Source organism: Hyalella azteca, unplaced genomic scaffold (genome assembly GCF_000764305.2).
Source record: "Hyalella azteca isolate HAZT.00-mixed unplaced genomic scaffold, Hazt_2.0.2 contig15612, whole genome shotgun sequence".
Lineage (NCBI taxonomy): Eukaryota > Metazoa > Arthropoda > Malacostraca > Amphipoda > Hyalellidae > Hyalella > Hyalella azteca.
In genome coordinates, this window is record NW_025945455.1 from 6,714 (window position 1) to 22,907 (window position 16,194).

At 38.5% G+C, this 16,194-nt stretch overlaps 1 protein-coding gene across 1 annotated transcript; it reads left to right on the top strand.

Moving 5' to 3' along the window:
- Nucleotides 1–1,171: 1,171 nt before the first annotated feature.
- LOC108671063 (target of rapamycin complex 2 subunit MAPKAP1) lies at nucleotides 1,172–7,026 on the top strand. The gene is made up of 8 exons (XM_018158545.2): nucleotides 1,172–1,548; nucleotides 3,488–3,628; nucleotides 3,996–4,124; nucleotides 4,355–4,497; nucleotides 4,827–4,999; nucleotides 5,449–5,625; nucleotides 5,986–6,098; nucleotides 6,854–7,026. The coding sequence occupies exons 1-8, from the start codon at nucleotides 1,476–1,478 to the stop codon at nucleotides 7,024–7,026; spliced, it is 1,122 nt and encodes a 373-aa protein (XP_018014034.2). The 5' UTR covers nucleotides 1,172–1,475.
- Nucleotides 7,027–16,194: the final 9,168 nt, after the last annotated feature.

Consider the following 16,194-nt stretch of genomic DNA (forward strand, 5'->3'; position numbering starts at 1 on the left):
TTAGTTTAAGGCTAGTGCAAAGTGCTAACTCCCGTTAAATATTTTTTTGTGCAGTTCCTAAAGTTCCAACTAGTTGTGATTCTATTTCTATATCTTCAGAATTTTTCCCAATTTAGAAATATATTTTTATATTAAGCATTTATCTAGAAAAAAGGTTCAAAGTTTATTTGTTGGGAGATTTTCTGCTAAAGTCAATGCCATTAATCTAGTGTTGTAAATGTCTTCTCTCCAGACTGCGACTGGAATTTTGAAGCCGTTGTGTAAGGAATTTTTGAACCAGAAACCATGAGTGGAAATTTCACTTCTTCCATGACAGACCATAGTGGCTGGCAAACCACATATTTTTTAGAATCAGTTCATTTTTAATTTCCTCATTTACTCAAGATAAATCCAATAGCCTATCTTATCATTCTTCTGTATGACATTGCAGCTTTGCAGGTATTCAGGATACTTTTCTGGTCTACTTATAGCATTAGCCTATAGGACTCAAAATTGAACTTTAGAAAGAGTGTAAAAACTCTCTGCAGTCTGCTTTGAGCTTTGCTGCTGCTATATGACAGAAGACAGATATACTAATTTTTTTACATGCGCGGAGTTAGGTAGGGTAAACATGGAAATATTTGACATCGTGGGTAATTCCGACACCTCTCTAGTTTTTCCTTTATATTAATTAAGCTTTGTTTTAATTCCACGCATTCGTTGATGGTTGAAATAGTGACGTCATACCTTTTCGCGCCAAACTATTGCCAAAACACTAGGTTTGGGCCGTCTGGCGGGAAAATGTTTGAGATCCAAAGAGAGACAGTGCATGCCACCCAGTGAGATCATCTAAAAATGTGTCAAAGTTCATTGATGACCTTGCTCTACCAAATAGTGATAAACCAGGTCTCATACAGTGGCAATAGTCGTTGGAATTTCAACGACTTTCGCTGAAGTTATCGACCAATTTTTTTACTTTACAACGACTTTCAAGCTAAAATAATAGGTCATTTATCTTTTTCAACGACTGCCAAGTGCCAACTAATGGGACTCTTCCACAATAAACTTTTGACGACTACCAACACATGGTGGCAGGGAATTATTGTGAGTACTTATCGGTCCACCGCCGTGCGTCGGTCTTAACCCTTTGCAAGGCCCCATGCCCTTGGCCCTTGGGCCCCTCTTTCAGACCTGCAGAGCCGTTGAAAACTTCATCAGTTCAACCCACCGCTTTGACCCTTAATCGTTAACAAACAGCTGCTTCCGGAGTGAATCGTCCAAGGCGCAGCACTCCGATAATCCATCGAAGAACAGAACAGAACAGAACAGTGACGGTGGCCATGGACCATGGTTTACACAGCCTTCAAGCTGTCTTGAAGTTGGGCTACAGTAGTCGATCCTGTAGATTGTCGTCTGTAATGTGGTGACTTTGAAACTGGTGTTTCAGTTCGTTTCTATAACTATAAGCAACATTGCGCTTTGTGTTTGAAATCATTATGGCAATTTTTGATGACACTGCTTGGCTTCTGTCGCACATACAAAATTCTTATGCTACCAGCGATGACAGCGGTAAGGCAGCAGATTTTTACTGAAAAAAAAAAATTATTTTGCCTACTGCCTAGCCTACCATTGCTACCAACTCTCTTATAGTTAGTGTTAGGTATTTAAGACTAAAAATTCTAAACAGAACAATTTTGCTCCTGCCCTTTTTCTTGGTTTTATTTCACCTTTAAATTTAGCTACTATTCAGATTTCTGGATTTTGCAATTGTCTAAATTAAAAAAAATATGCATATCATGTTAGGCTACTGTAATCATAGCTTCTAATCTACCTATATAGTTTATGTCTGTTTAAAATTTTACATTTTTAGGGCATTTTCTCATTTATGGCAAAAATGCACTAGTACCTATTCTGCTATTCACTATTGTGCTCGGGGACAGGGGGACTGCTTGCCATGTCTGTCCATCCATCTGTCCATCCATCCGTGACCTAAAGTTTTCGTCGATGACAAAATACACTCTCTGTCACAGTGTCACTCACTGCAGTGAGTAGTGACGAGTACCGAGTTATATTTTTATACATTTGCCCATTTAGCCTATCTGAAAGACTGAATTTAGCTCTCAATCTCTTCAAAGTTCCATTTAAATTTGATATTTCGATTACTCTATTAAATTTTGATTATTCTATTAAATTATTGATTTTAGGTACCTACTTATATTTTCAAAGTTTTAAATTTGATAATTAAATTATCTGGAATATTAGACAGAATTTAAAAAAAGTATTAGATAGCCTACTCCTAAAAATAAACATTTCACAGATTGATGATTTTAAAAAATGGCTGGCAGCCTGACGCCTGGCAAAAACGCGCTTTTGTTTTTAATATTGAATAATTTAAGTTGATTAACTTTCTGTTAGCCTGTTAGGTATATAGGCATGAGGCCCTAGACACAGTGGAAAAGCAGTGAGTTTTGTAGATTCTTCCTCAAGTTCAAGTTTGAGCCCTATTGAATTTTTAAGCCACAAAATTATTACTAGATGAATTGTCTCTTATCTAATTAACAAGAGTTTATGGTAAAACCACAAGGTTAAAAATATCACCATGGAGCTTAAAAATGTAGTAATAAGTATAAATTTTTCAATCTAACATTAGGATATTAAGGATAAGAATGGCAATTCCTAAAATGCAGCCTTCTCCAGTTAAAACTTAAATGGTGCTATCAGGATCACTTTACCAAACTGAGACCTAACTCATTACTTTCACTGATGATCTTGAGAATAAAATGTCAGTTTTCATTGGGAGACTGTACTGTTGTGATAATACCTAATATGATACCTAATATTGTTAGATTTTTGCATCATGAAAAAATGTAAAATTATATTGTTTATAGATATTAATACTTTAGCCATATAGGCAAAGCAATTAGTAAACCAAAGTTGTTTAATAAATAGGATAGATCTTTTCAGCATAACATATGCATCTAAATTGTGACCAAAAAAAAAAAGCTTCTCAAGACATTGGCAGGAGAATTTGAGGTAGTTATATTAATTTTAACTTTCTGCTAATTTCCCCTCTTACAAGTAATCTGCAATTTGAATTGACAGTGTACAATATCACATTACTTTGAAATGCTGCAGTGTACCTATTTGACAATAGTATGCCAGACTATTCCACTGATGACCCTGACTCATCCTTACCAGTTTAGTATGAAGGGAGCTGTGAACTGTAAAAAATATTATTATGTGAATTATAGACTGGAGCTACAATAATTTTCGACCCAACCAGTGGTTGCTAATATGATATACCTAACACTTTTTTTTAAATACTTTTCACAAAATTACAAAAATTGCAAGACTCTTGCCTGAAATTTAATTCCCAATACATGTAAAATGGGTAGATCCCCAAACTGTCATGGATGGATTTTTTTACTGTACCTACCAGATATTTGATGACATTTTATTATATTCTTCATTGTTTCAAAAATTGATTGCTTGCACTATTATGCCACAGGTCTGAGTGAAATCATCTTGCAAGGAGACTGGCCCATTGAGAAGCTCACAGATTATCCTACCTTGTACTCAGATTCAGTCTTGATCAACCAAAAAAATGAGGATGAAGAGTTTCAACCTCATTCTCTGGATGTGCATTCAGGTTAGTTTTTGCTTCAAATTATAAATTTAATTGCTGCAAAGAATTCATTTATGCAGAACTCACAAATCAAGTGAGTTACAGGAATTTCAACTTGAGTTGCTAATACATATATGTATATGTGCTTATAAATTTTTAAAAATTATACCCAACTGTACAAACCTTTCAAACTTTACAGATGGGCATTTCATTTATGTGCATTATATTTCTTCAATAAATTCCTTAAAAAAATGTCGTTTGTTTTGTTTTTGTGTGATAAGTTGCCTTTGTTTTAAAATTTTAGTTTTAAATAAAGCATGGATAGATTATTTGTCATCTTCATCAAATTATATGCAAGAATGTAATTGTTGTAAATTTTTTGCCTTCCTAGAGCAAGCTTACATCAGTCACCGATTTCGATCTGACACTGAACATAGACTTCAAAAATTGAAAAAAGAAAAGACATTGCAAAGTAAAATACAGCGCATCACATGGACAACAAATGAAGCACCTCTCTCAGGTATGTTCAGAAATTTGAACTCATGATCATTGGCAGATCTGTTTTTATTATTTTTCATCAGTTGTTTCCAAGAACATTTATCTATGCCAGCTGCTCTAAATTCTTTTGTTACTATCAGAAATAGTGCAACTGATGATGAACCTTGCAAAAAAAAAATGTATTTCAGCTTTATTTCAAGCTTCTCCTATTTTTGCCATTATTATTTCACTAAAAGCCTTTTTAAATCTCAGAAAGTGAAGCAGAGGAATTGTTTGGTCAAAAGCCAGTTAAGCCGCCACAAGCCCACCAACAGTCACTCTTATCACGTCTCTTGGAAGAAGGAGACAAACTTGCACAGAATCCATATTCTGAATATGCCAAGTGGGATGCATCTGTATGTTGACCTTTACTATATTCATGAGATTTTCAAATATAAGTGATCATTTGATTCAATATGCAATACTGAGAATCTATTCATAATATTAGTTAGTACTAGTGGTTGTAATGTTTTTGATTCATTAAAGTGACTCAATGAGTTAATAATTTTTATAGTTCTCTCTTTGTGGCAAAAATATAAACTTGTTTTAATGTTGTTACTTAGATGTGATTGGTTTGATAAGAGAAGAAAGAAAACAAGCCATTTGTCTGAAGCCATCATCCCAATACTGACTATTCTATCAAGATAATCCTTTCCATCATAACTGACATAAATTATTTCCTCAGACTGATGTCAACTTAGCCACAAAACGCCTTAGCATCTATGTGTACAGTAGTCGTGAAGGTCCGCCTCCTGAGTTCCCTGTGCCTGTAGTAGTGAGCACAGCTGCTCGAGTCATAGATGTTATTGGTCTCACCTGCTACCTCTACACACGAGACAACTTATCTCCTCCTCTGCAGTAAGTTCAAGCTTATGGTAATCTTATAGGTACTATGTATTGGTCACAGTTTTTTGTTTGTTTGTGTCAGAAGCCTGGCACCATATACCGTAGTGGCTATTTGAGGACATCCACAGATACTTATCCTATCAAGATATTGCCTGAGAATTTAAATTAATTCCTAGCAGGAGAATATTCAGGCATTACAAAATTAGAGAAAAAATAAGATTGTATTACAAATTTGAATTTAATTTTTCATGTTGAGATATCTAAATTGAATTTGAAAATTATAAAATATTTTCTATCTTAAAGTAAAGAGTCCTATAGAACTTCTGTGTAAAATGTGTGTTTGAATGGTTATTTCTTTAATTAGCACTCATTAGCTTCATTATTACTTATGCTATTTGGGATACTGTATACTGTATTGACAACATTGAATTTCTATATCTATGCATTTCTTCTTGTTCCAGGCTGCCTGTAAATGCATACAGCCTCCGTATTGCTGATGAAGATGGCAGCGTGGACTGGGAGTTCATGCCTCTTGTACACTCGCACACCATTGATAAATTTGGCTTCAAGGTGTTGGCTGTGGCTCAGGAGGTCCAGCTATTGCAGGAACTGCAGGATTGGCCTGTCACCGTCACAGTGTTAGTTACTTGTCACACACTCGAGCAGCGACAGACCCCCAATCCAACTTCAATAGTTGCAAGATATTTCAATGCTTTAGTTTCAAAGAACATAATCATTTTGTGGTCAGCAATTTTTTTCATGGCTATAATATATTTACTGTTTTTTTCAGTAAATACATCACCATTTAAGTATAAGGAATTGTAGTATAACCATGGCTTGTGAAGAGATTACTTTGACATTACTTTTTGAACAGTTGAAACAAATTTTTTAACCTTCACAGATTTGATGGACTACTAATGGAATTCTGTAATTTTATGAAAATAATAAATTGAATAACAGTAAAACTAAATCAAATGATGATGACATTTATCTTACAGACACATCTCAGGAGGGGTGTTTAGTCTCATTGAATGTGAAAGCAAGAACATCACGTTGAGAGAGGTATTACAACGAACCATTGCCAAGCGCAGGGAGATGGCCAAAGTTATTGGTGAGTGTAGCAGTGAAAATGGTTATCCTAATGGGTTAATAGTTTTAGGTAGGATTTATAAACAAAGGGATCATGGATCGGCCTAAATTATTGGTGAGACTAGCATTAAGCTTTTCGTATTTTTGTTCTGTGGCAACAAGTACTGGCGGCCAGTTGAACTTTAAAATATCAACTGCCACTATTAAGCATTCTATTAGTCTCGTGTACAGGCGTTACTGGCCACAGAAAGCCAGTACTTTTAGTGCTACTTTTTGACCAACTGCCACCGATTTTTGACGCTCATCAGCCCTACCCGCAACGCCTGCGTTATGTATTGGTTACACTCGGTTAAGGCAGCGTTCTTGCAGAGAAATTCTGTGCTAAACTGCTGCTAGACTGCATTGGCTTCTGGCAGACCATATATCATGGCCAAAATACAACACATTTTGATTTTTTTACGCCAATATAAGTTTTTATTGTAGGGAGTTTCTCAAGCTTTATTGGAATCATTAAGTTCAGTAAAAGATGCTGGCGTTTAGGTACCGCGAATAAGCGAATAAAATCTTGAAATTTCCTTGAATGGATAATACATTTCTTGCCCATTATCATATGCATGCTCTTAAAAATCAAAATAAATAGATTTTTTTAAGATTTTTACACTTTTCATTTCTTATTCCAGTTCACATACCTTGAATAATTTAATTTATGCTGTGAGAAATAATTATTGAAGTTTTATCTGCTGCTCGTAATGAAGTTTCATTGTTCTTGTCTTGCAGAGGCCGGTGTTCAGTACCATATGGAGAAAGACTCCGACGCCCCAGGCAAGGCTCTGGACTTGGAGAAAACCATCGCTGAAGTTGATTCACTCAATTTTCACGCTGTCAGGGACAACAGTGAGTCTTTGCTCATTTTCCTGCCTAGTTATCGAAAGATATATTCCCAATCGTAGGTATCTAATTTCTATGGATTAATCACTTCATTTATAACAAGTGTGTTTTCGTGATAAATTTGCCAGAATGTCCCAGTTTTAAAACGTTTTTCTTAGCTTAGCTTCGCGTTTGTTTGTTTGTTTGTTTGTTTGTTGTTAAAATTGACAACGAAAATTAGCCCACTTCTGATTGCTCTAGAGATCTGAAATTCGGCATGCAGGCTATTTTCGCCTAACAATTTCGGATACAATCATAAAAACTAGCAATTAGAGACCTAAATTAGCTTAATTGAGTAAAGTATATATATATATAGTATGGCGTGCGGGCGCTGACGGTATAGCCGAGCAGGCGCTGAAGCTGCGTATCATCGATACGTACGTCAAGTCATACTTGTTCAACGCATTAGATAAAGTGGAATATAAACTATATAATTAGGGTTCCATCAACGCAGAGCCACTCGAATCAACGAATCGCAGAGCCAAATTATTCGCCGAAAAGACAAAGGTGAGACGTGGAATCTATTCATTCGAATCAATTCGCAGCAGCTGAGCCGTTCCGTGAGCAATTTCTAGCCGGAAAAGTCAATTCGGAATCTAGTGAGAAGTTTGTAGTGAAACTTAGTTAGAAGTGAGAAGAATAAGTGTGATTTAATGGATTGTGATTAGAGAAAGCATCAAAATCAAACCGATAATAGTGATAATAAGGAAATTTGCAAATCTATGGAATATTTTGTATAGAAGCAAATTCAAATTACAAGTAAATAAGATACTGACTTTAAGATTATTTAATAGTGCCAAGTGAGCCATTTAGTCTGGGAGGAAGGTGGTAAGAACGCATCCAATTAAGGTGATTCAAAAAATCTTTTTTAGCTTTCAAGCAATGTCGAAAACGCGTCAACAAAAAGAACGTCAACGAGAAAAAGCTCGCTTGAGGCGCCAAGCAGATCGTTCGCTTGAGACCGAGGAAGAAAGAGAAGCTAAAAGAATACGTCGACAGGAGCTAGCCAGTATTGAAAGCGAGGAACATCGTCTTGAGAGATTATCAAAACAAAAAGAGCGTCAACAAAAAGTTCGAGCTTTTGAGTCTGCTGATGAGCGGAATTTACGCCTTGAGAAGCAACGAGAAAGACATCAACGAAATCTGGCCGTTGAGTCCGCGGAAGGGCGGAATTCGCGCCTTGAGAAGCAACGAGAAAGACATCAACGAAATCTGGCCGTTGAGTCCGCGGAAGNCCTAAAATTGAGGACATGATTTCTAAAGATACCGACAAGACTGGAGGCCTGCAGCAGTACGTTGAAATATTTGTCGGCGCTCGAGTAATGCTGCGTTATAACCTTTGTATTGAAGAAGGACTCGTAAATGGAGCGATAGGTCAAATCGTCGAAATACAGTGGGGCAACAACACTCGACGTACGCAAATGTATGAGGAAGACATTCCAGATGTCAAAATCGATTTTGGTCCCCCGTATGGTGAGAAAATAGTTCAACCAAAGTCTGTTCAGTTTGATGCCGTAAGAAATAAAGGAAAGGTTGAACGACGACAGCTCCCATTGATTTTGTGCTGGGCGTGCACAGTTCACAAAATGCAAGGATGTACTGTGGACAAAGCTGTGTTGAACCTTGGAAGCAAGCTCTTTGCGGATGGACAGGCTTACGTCGCATTAAGCAGAGTTCGCTCGTTGGAAGGATTGCGTATCGAAGAATTGGATCTCGCGAAATTAGCAGGAAGAAAACCTTGCAATGAAGATGCCATCCGTGAAATGCAGAGAATGCGGAACCATCAGCCCCAGTATTGAACACAGCCAAATTAATCATTTTAGTTTCATTTCAGCTTCTTTTTTGGATCTTTTATATTTCAATGCTTTAGTCATACTTACTTAAGTCATTAGATACAGTAGAAAATAAAATATATAATATAAAAAATTTTTTAAAAACAACGTTTTCCATATGTAGCAACGGACTAAAATAAACTATATAATATAAAAAACTTTTTAAAAACAACGTTTTTCATGTGTAGCAACGGACTAAAAAGGAGAAAATAAAATACTTAAAAAACTTTAAAAAAACACGTTTTTCTTGTGGACTAAAAAGTAGAAAATAAATTATGGCTCGCCCCAAAAAACGTGGGTCGGGCTGTACGTTCACCATCAAATTTCCAAAATGCGTGACTTGCGTGCTTTTTGCTTTAATCATAAATCTGCCGATATGACGTTGTTCGCGCAGTGCGTTCACCATCAAATTTCACCAATGCTTGCTAAGTAGTAATGCTTGTTACTTAAGCTTGCTAAGCTACTAAGCTTAGCAAGCAAGTAATGTACAAGCAAGTAATGTAGAAGTAAGTAATGTAGTAAGCAAGTAATGTAGTAGCATGACTACTTAACAATCATGACTACTTAACAAGCATGACTACTTAAAAAGCATGACTACTTAACAAGCATGACTACTTAACAAGCATGACTACTTTGCAAGCATTACTACTTAACAAGCATGACTACTTAACAAGCATGACTACTTAACAAGCATGACTACTTAACAATCATGACTCCTTGACAAGCATAACTACTTAACAAGCATGACTACTTTAACAAGCATGACTACTTAACAAGCATGACTACTTAACAAGCATGACTACTTAACATGCATGACTACTTAGCAAGCATGACTACTTAACAAGCATGACTACTTGACAAGCATAACTACTTAACAAGCATGACTACTTTGCAAGCATTACTATTTAACAAGCATGACTACTTAACAAGCATGACTATTTAGCAAGCATTACTACTTATCAAGTATGACTATTTAGCAAGCAGGACTACTTAACAAGCATGACTACTTAACAAGCATTAATATTTAACAAGCATGACTACTTAACAAGCATGACTAATTAACAAGCATGACTACTTTGCAAGCATTACTACTCAACAAGCATGACTACTTAACAAGCATGACTACTTAGCAAGCATTACTACTTAACAAGCATGACTACTTAACAAGCATGACTACTTAACAAGCATGACTACTTAACAAGCATGACTACTTAACAAGCATGACTACTTAACAAGCATTGCTACTTATCAAGCATGACTATTTAACAAGCATGACTATTTAGCAAGCATGACTACTTAACAAGCATGACTACTTAGCAAGCATGACTACTTAACAAGCATGACTACTTAACAAGCATGACTACTTAGCAAGCATGACTACTTAGCAAGCATTGCTACTTATCAAGCATGACTATTTAGCAAGCATGACTATTTTACTAAAAAAATCGCGTGTCGGGCAGATTTATGATTAAAGCAAAAAGCACGCAAGTCATGAATTTAGGAAATTTGATGGTGAACGTACAGCCCGACCCACGTTTTTGGGGCGAGCCATAATTTATTTTATACTTTTTAGTCCACAAGAAAAACGTGTTTTTTTAAGTTTTTTAATTATTTTATTGAATACTCATGATCGTTCTCAAATATCTTCAGCATCACGCATAACCGGTCTAACCACCAACGTCGTTTAACTGCACTATAATTGAGTGAATTTTGACAGTCAACGCTTGTCGACGTTATTTTAGTGCACTCCCAAACACATTTAGTTAATTAGATTTATTAACGATTTGTGGTTGATCGCTAATTGGTTTTGATAAAGCTATATATTGTTTTGACGGACTCGATGAAAAGAAAGCTTCTCGTAGATTTCATCGTGCAAGCCTGCATGCACGATCCACTTCCAGATTCACTAGTTTCAATTGAGCGATGAGTAGTAGGGCTGAACATTTTTGCGTTAAGAATTCGAATCCCATCGTATTTATGGCTGTTTTTATGACTTATTACTACTTATACGGGCAACTGACGGATAACCGAACCAAGTAATCTGCATAGCATGTTAAACCCGAGGAAGAGATAAACTGCCCGTCCAAAAAAAAATATATGAGTAAACTTACGTCTCATTAATAATCATCAAAAATTACTCTCAAAAATCTTGCACATTGCATCCCTGTCGTCACTGTCCATATTTTTGTCCTTGGCATCCTTGGTACTTGTTTGGGACGTAGCAGTCCCAGGCCACGATGGATCGCCGCCTCTGATTATCGTTCATCCGCCCTCATTTGGGCCACCTGATGCACGATGCTGTTGCTTGCTTCTCGTCGCTGGTAGTGTTGCAGGGGAGGTCGATCTGGGATTGTGCCATGAACACGTCCAGTCGTGTCTTGGAGGTCTCCATGGTGAACTCCCCCTTTCCTAGATCCTTTGGTAGGTCGTTAAACAGCCTCGGCCCTGCCACGGAAAGTGATCCTGTCCGCAGCGATTGAAATCTGACTGCAGATCTGTTACGTAATGGGGGGATGTGGCACAGTCTCCCCCTTCTCTCGTTATGATGTGTTTCAATCCTGAAGGTCTCGCTCTCGAAGTTTCGCGCCATTCCGTTTAATATCTTCCATGTGTACAGAATGACATACCTCTCCCGTCTCCTCTGCAGTGAGTACAGACTCAGGCGCCTTAAGGGGAGCATGACGGTTAAAATCTATTTTCTACATTTAGGGAAGGATCATCTCCAAAATTGCATGGTACACATATGTAAAATCGAAAAGGACGACTATTTTGTTCATGTGAATTTTTTGAAAAATGAAAGAAAACGTGAAATTCATAGAAAACGGCCAAAAAGGGGACACTTTAGAAAATCTATCTCCTACAAATATCGTGCTACGACATTGAGAAACGTATCATTCGATTTGTAAAGACAATATCTAGCGATTGCCGAGCCACTTTTTCAATTTTTTCTTAGTTCTCTTGTTATGATGATTTTTCTGAAAAATTTCGAATTTTCGAAATTTCCCCCCTTCTCCCCCCATTTTGCAATATATAATCTAAACTAAAACGAAACCGAAAAAAATGGCTCGACAATCGCTAGATCTTTTCATTACAAATCGAATGGTATATGTCTCATCGCTGTAGCTTCAAAACTCTAGGAGGAGATAGGTTTGCAGTGACAATAAGTGTGAATGTTCAGGAGAGCGCGACAAAGTCCCGCGCGCATCGCAATAGGCACTCAATGTATTAAGGATACGAAACTAAACGTTACTGGAGCTTGATTCCAGTCAAGGGTGGTGGGAACGACTGCATGCACACCACCCCATGCGACGCCAGGCGGGTAACTGAGGTGCCGCTCGTGTAGACACTATTTAAATGCTCGGCAGCTAATTTCCCCGTATCTTAAGTGTTAAAGAACCCCCCCCATCCTTTTGAGATCTGTAGTGAACGCATAAATCAACGAACAGAGATGGTTTTAGTACCGTTGGATGCGTCAGAGAAGCAGCTTTAAGATGAGCATAAGAACTGGATAATGTCATAATTGGCCGCTGTACGTCAGACGATCCCCTTTATGGTGCCCGGCCGGGTAATTTCTGCCTTAACTTTACTGACGGGGCCCGGAAACCTCCCCCCATACGGGATCTGTAGTGAATGCATAAATCAACGTACAGTGATTGTTTTGGTACCGTTGGATAGGTCAGAATATCAGCTTTAAGATGAGACTAAAACCGGAAAAGCCAAAATCCAAAATTTTGACCGATATGCTCCCCTTAACCTCTCCCAGTAGTTCAACTCTTCCATCCCTCTGATCCTGGAAGTGAAGGTTCGCTGGACACCTTCCAGTTGCCGCACTGCGCCGAGTGTGAACGGGGTCCAGAGCTGGCAGCAGTATTCAAGAATTGGTATTACAAGGGCTCTAAAGAGTGTGATCATTGGTTCCGCTTCTCTTGTTCTGAACGTCCGCCTGGTCCACCCCATCTGTCGCCTACCTCTTGCGGTTATTGCCGTTATGTGATCACTAAAATTGACCTGAGTATTCATCAACACTCATAGATCGTGAACGATTCGCTTCTCATCGATTTCCGAGTTGTCAGGTGCAAGGTAGCGGTGCTCCATACCCGCTCTCCCGCTACCTCTGTATCTCAAAACCTCAAACTTGGTCCCGTTGAACTGCATGTTGTTCACTTGGGCCCAGTCATATATTGCCGCGAGGTCTTCTTGCAACCTTTCGCAGTCTCTCCTCTCCGTTATGGTCATTAGTATCCTGGTGTCCGCGACTGACGATGCAGAAGCGTGGTTCACTACCACATCTATGTCGGCGATGTGTATGAGGAAGAGGATTGGGCCGAGTACCGTTACCTGTGGTACACCACTCTTCACCCTACCCTTACTCGATCTCGAGCCTCCTACAACGACAGCTTGTAGTGTTTCTGTTAGGAAGCTGTGGATCCATGCCAGCAATTCACCTCCGACCCAAGGCAGTCTTAATTTTCTGAAGAGCACTCCATTGTCAAACGCATTCGCGAAGTCCAAATACACCACGTCCACCCCAGCCCCCTCCTCCAGTATGGCCAGGATTTGGTGGTGATGCTCCAGTAGCTGAGACAAGCAGGACCGATTTCGTCTAAAACCGTGTTGTCTTCTGTTGAAAAGGTCAGCCTCTTCCATGTACTGCACCAACCTTCTGGCAACAACCTTCTTAAATACTTTGATTACGTGTGATGTCAATGTAACCGGCCTGTAATTTTGGGGTTTGTCTCTCACGCCTCCTTTGTAGATAGGGGTTATTAGCCCTAGTTTTAGGTCAATTGGAACATTTCCTTCTCTCAATGATGTTTTCCAGAGCAAAGTCAGAGGGACCTTTAGTGCACCGACACATTTTTTCAGTAATACTGCAGGGACCCCATCTGGCCCGGGAGCCGAGTACGTAGATAATTCTTGGATACTCCTCTCTAGATCCAGCGTTTCAAACTCTATGTTCATCAGCTCCCGCCCCCCTGGAAGTTCTTGATCGCTGAATACTTTTTCAAACTGCGCTCCCAGAAGTTTGCACATGTCCTGGTCATCTCCAGGACGTCGTTATTTTGCAGAGGCCTCACGTAGGCTCTGATTTTGGCCTTTGACTGGGCATATTTGGGATTTGTCTTGGTTATAGTAGAGTGATTGTTAATCCTCGAAAATCAACGTTGATATAATTATTGGATTCAAATTCTGAACTCCCTCAGGGAGGACTTCTGACGAGTTTCTGTTCTCGTCAGAAGACCTATATATGGGATTTCGCTCTCCTAGGGGATTGTTCCTGAGCGCCCACTGCGGAGCCCGCGGTGTCTGACTGCAGGTCTCAGTTGTGGGGTTGAGTTATTATGTAGGTAGGATTCCTTACATTTCCCTTCTCTGTCTCTCTCGTGCGGGCGGCCGACGTCCCGTGTAAGCGACATTTTGTTCGAGTGTCTCCGTTTCTGTTTACTTTAATCTGTCCCTCCTTGTCACTTAGTCTCTTTGAGATGCTAACGCTGCTTCTTTCGAGCCAGCTTCAGCGGGTTGGACAATTGAGACCTTCCCCCTAGTGGGTGAACGTGATGATTAATTTGAGATTTTGAATTAATTGAGGCCTTTCGCCGTGCTGGCGACGTTATTTTTTGACCTTCGGTGTAATATAGCTTGATAGCTGAAGCACTAGTAAACCATTCTACTACTACTTCAAACTCTGAACCACTTTCTTCTCCCCATAATATATTGTCATAACCGCACTGAAGAAATTATTTGCTCCCATGCTTTTAACGTTAATTGCAAAAAATGAAAATAATGACCCAATACAAATTATAATTTGCATTTTAGGTGCATCAATAACGATCCCTATTCTTTAGTTGCAAACACACCGTCTACTTGGGTTATCTGCTCCGACATTGTCGTCCTTTACCTCCACAATGCTGTCTCCTTGCCATCATTGACCTCCACAATGCTGTAGCCTTGCCACCATTTACCTCCACAATGCCAATCACTCAAAATTATTTACCTCTATAATGCCAATCTACAGTTAAATTATACGTGAGAAGCTTCATGACAATCTAGTTCGATTAGGAGTCTATTAACTCTTCCATACATTTGTAGCTATCTAAGGTTTCATTATATTTATGAGATTAGCATTGCAATGCCACACGTGTACTCATGAATAATAACCCTTTAATTTACACTAGATTTCAAAATACTTCATTAACTGTGGAGTAAAAATTGACTGAATGAAGCAAATGAAGTTGCAATCGTAATGAGCAATGTTTCTTTCAGAACATTGAAGAGCACTACGGGACCTATGTTCAGAAGAACGACGAAATGAAGGTGGGCGAGAATGGATGGAATTCAGATTGTACTGCGTGTTCAGCTTGATGAAATTATTGTCCAAATTCTCGGTTATATACGAATTTGACACTCAACACTTTTATTCGATATATTTACTCAATTTATGATTAACCTTTAAGATATACCATATTCAAATAAACATTTTACGAGAGCCATCAACTTGTAAATTTTTCGACAACATTTTGAAGGACTCGATGAGAAGGAAGCTTCTCGTAGATTTCATCGTACAAGCCTGCATGCACGATCCACGTCCAGATTCACTAGTTTCAATTGAGTGATGAGTAGTAGGGCTGAACATTTTTACGTTAAGAAATCGCATTCCATCGTATTTGTCGCTGTTTTTATGACTTATTACTACTAATACGTGCAACTGATTGTATAATTACCAAATAATCTCCATAGCATGTTACCTCCAAGGACGAGTTAAACTGCCCGTCCCGAAAAAATATGATGAAATTTGAGTCTCTTCAATCAACATCAAAAATTATTTACAAAAATCTTACACATTGCATCACTCTCGTGATTGTCCATAGTTATGCCTTGGTTATAGTTGAGTGAAGGTTAAACCTCGAAAAGAAACGTTGATATAATTATTGGATTCAAACTCTGAACCACCTACTTCTCCCGCCTCATATATGGGCACAGCCGCACTGGAAAAATTATTTGCTCTCATGCCTATATTGTTATTAACGAAATCATGAAGATAGAATAGAATATAAGTGTCGGCACTGAAGAAATAGGCCCATGGCCTGTTGCCGATTCTTGAACTTTTCGTGACTTGATTCACAAGGGATCCGGCCTTTGGAACCCGATCTTGCCATAACTGACGATTGATTGAGATAGCTGCTGGATTTATTGCCTAGTCCGTAATTTGCCAGGCATTTTAAGGCTGAACATATGCTCCTGCATAGCTTCGTCTAGTCTGTTCTTGAAGGCGTTCATACTCGGAGCGTTAACGATGCTATCAGGGAGGCTGTTCCACATGTCGATGACTCAAAGCGAGAAGAAATGCATGGATGTGTT

Coding starts and splice junctions, on each gene's coding strand:
- LOC108671063 (XM_018158545.2), top strand. CDS start 1,476: ATGGCAATTTTTGATGACACTGCTTGGCTTCTGTCGCACATACAAAAT. Junction 3,629..3,995: donor TTCTCTGGATGTGCATTCAG/GTTAGTTTTTGC, acceptor TTGCCTTCCTAG/AGCAAGCTTACATCAGTCAC. Junction 4,125..4,354: donor AAATGAAGCACCTCTCTCAG/GTATGTTCAGAA, acceptor TTTAAATCTCAG/AAAGTGAAGCAGAGGAATTG.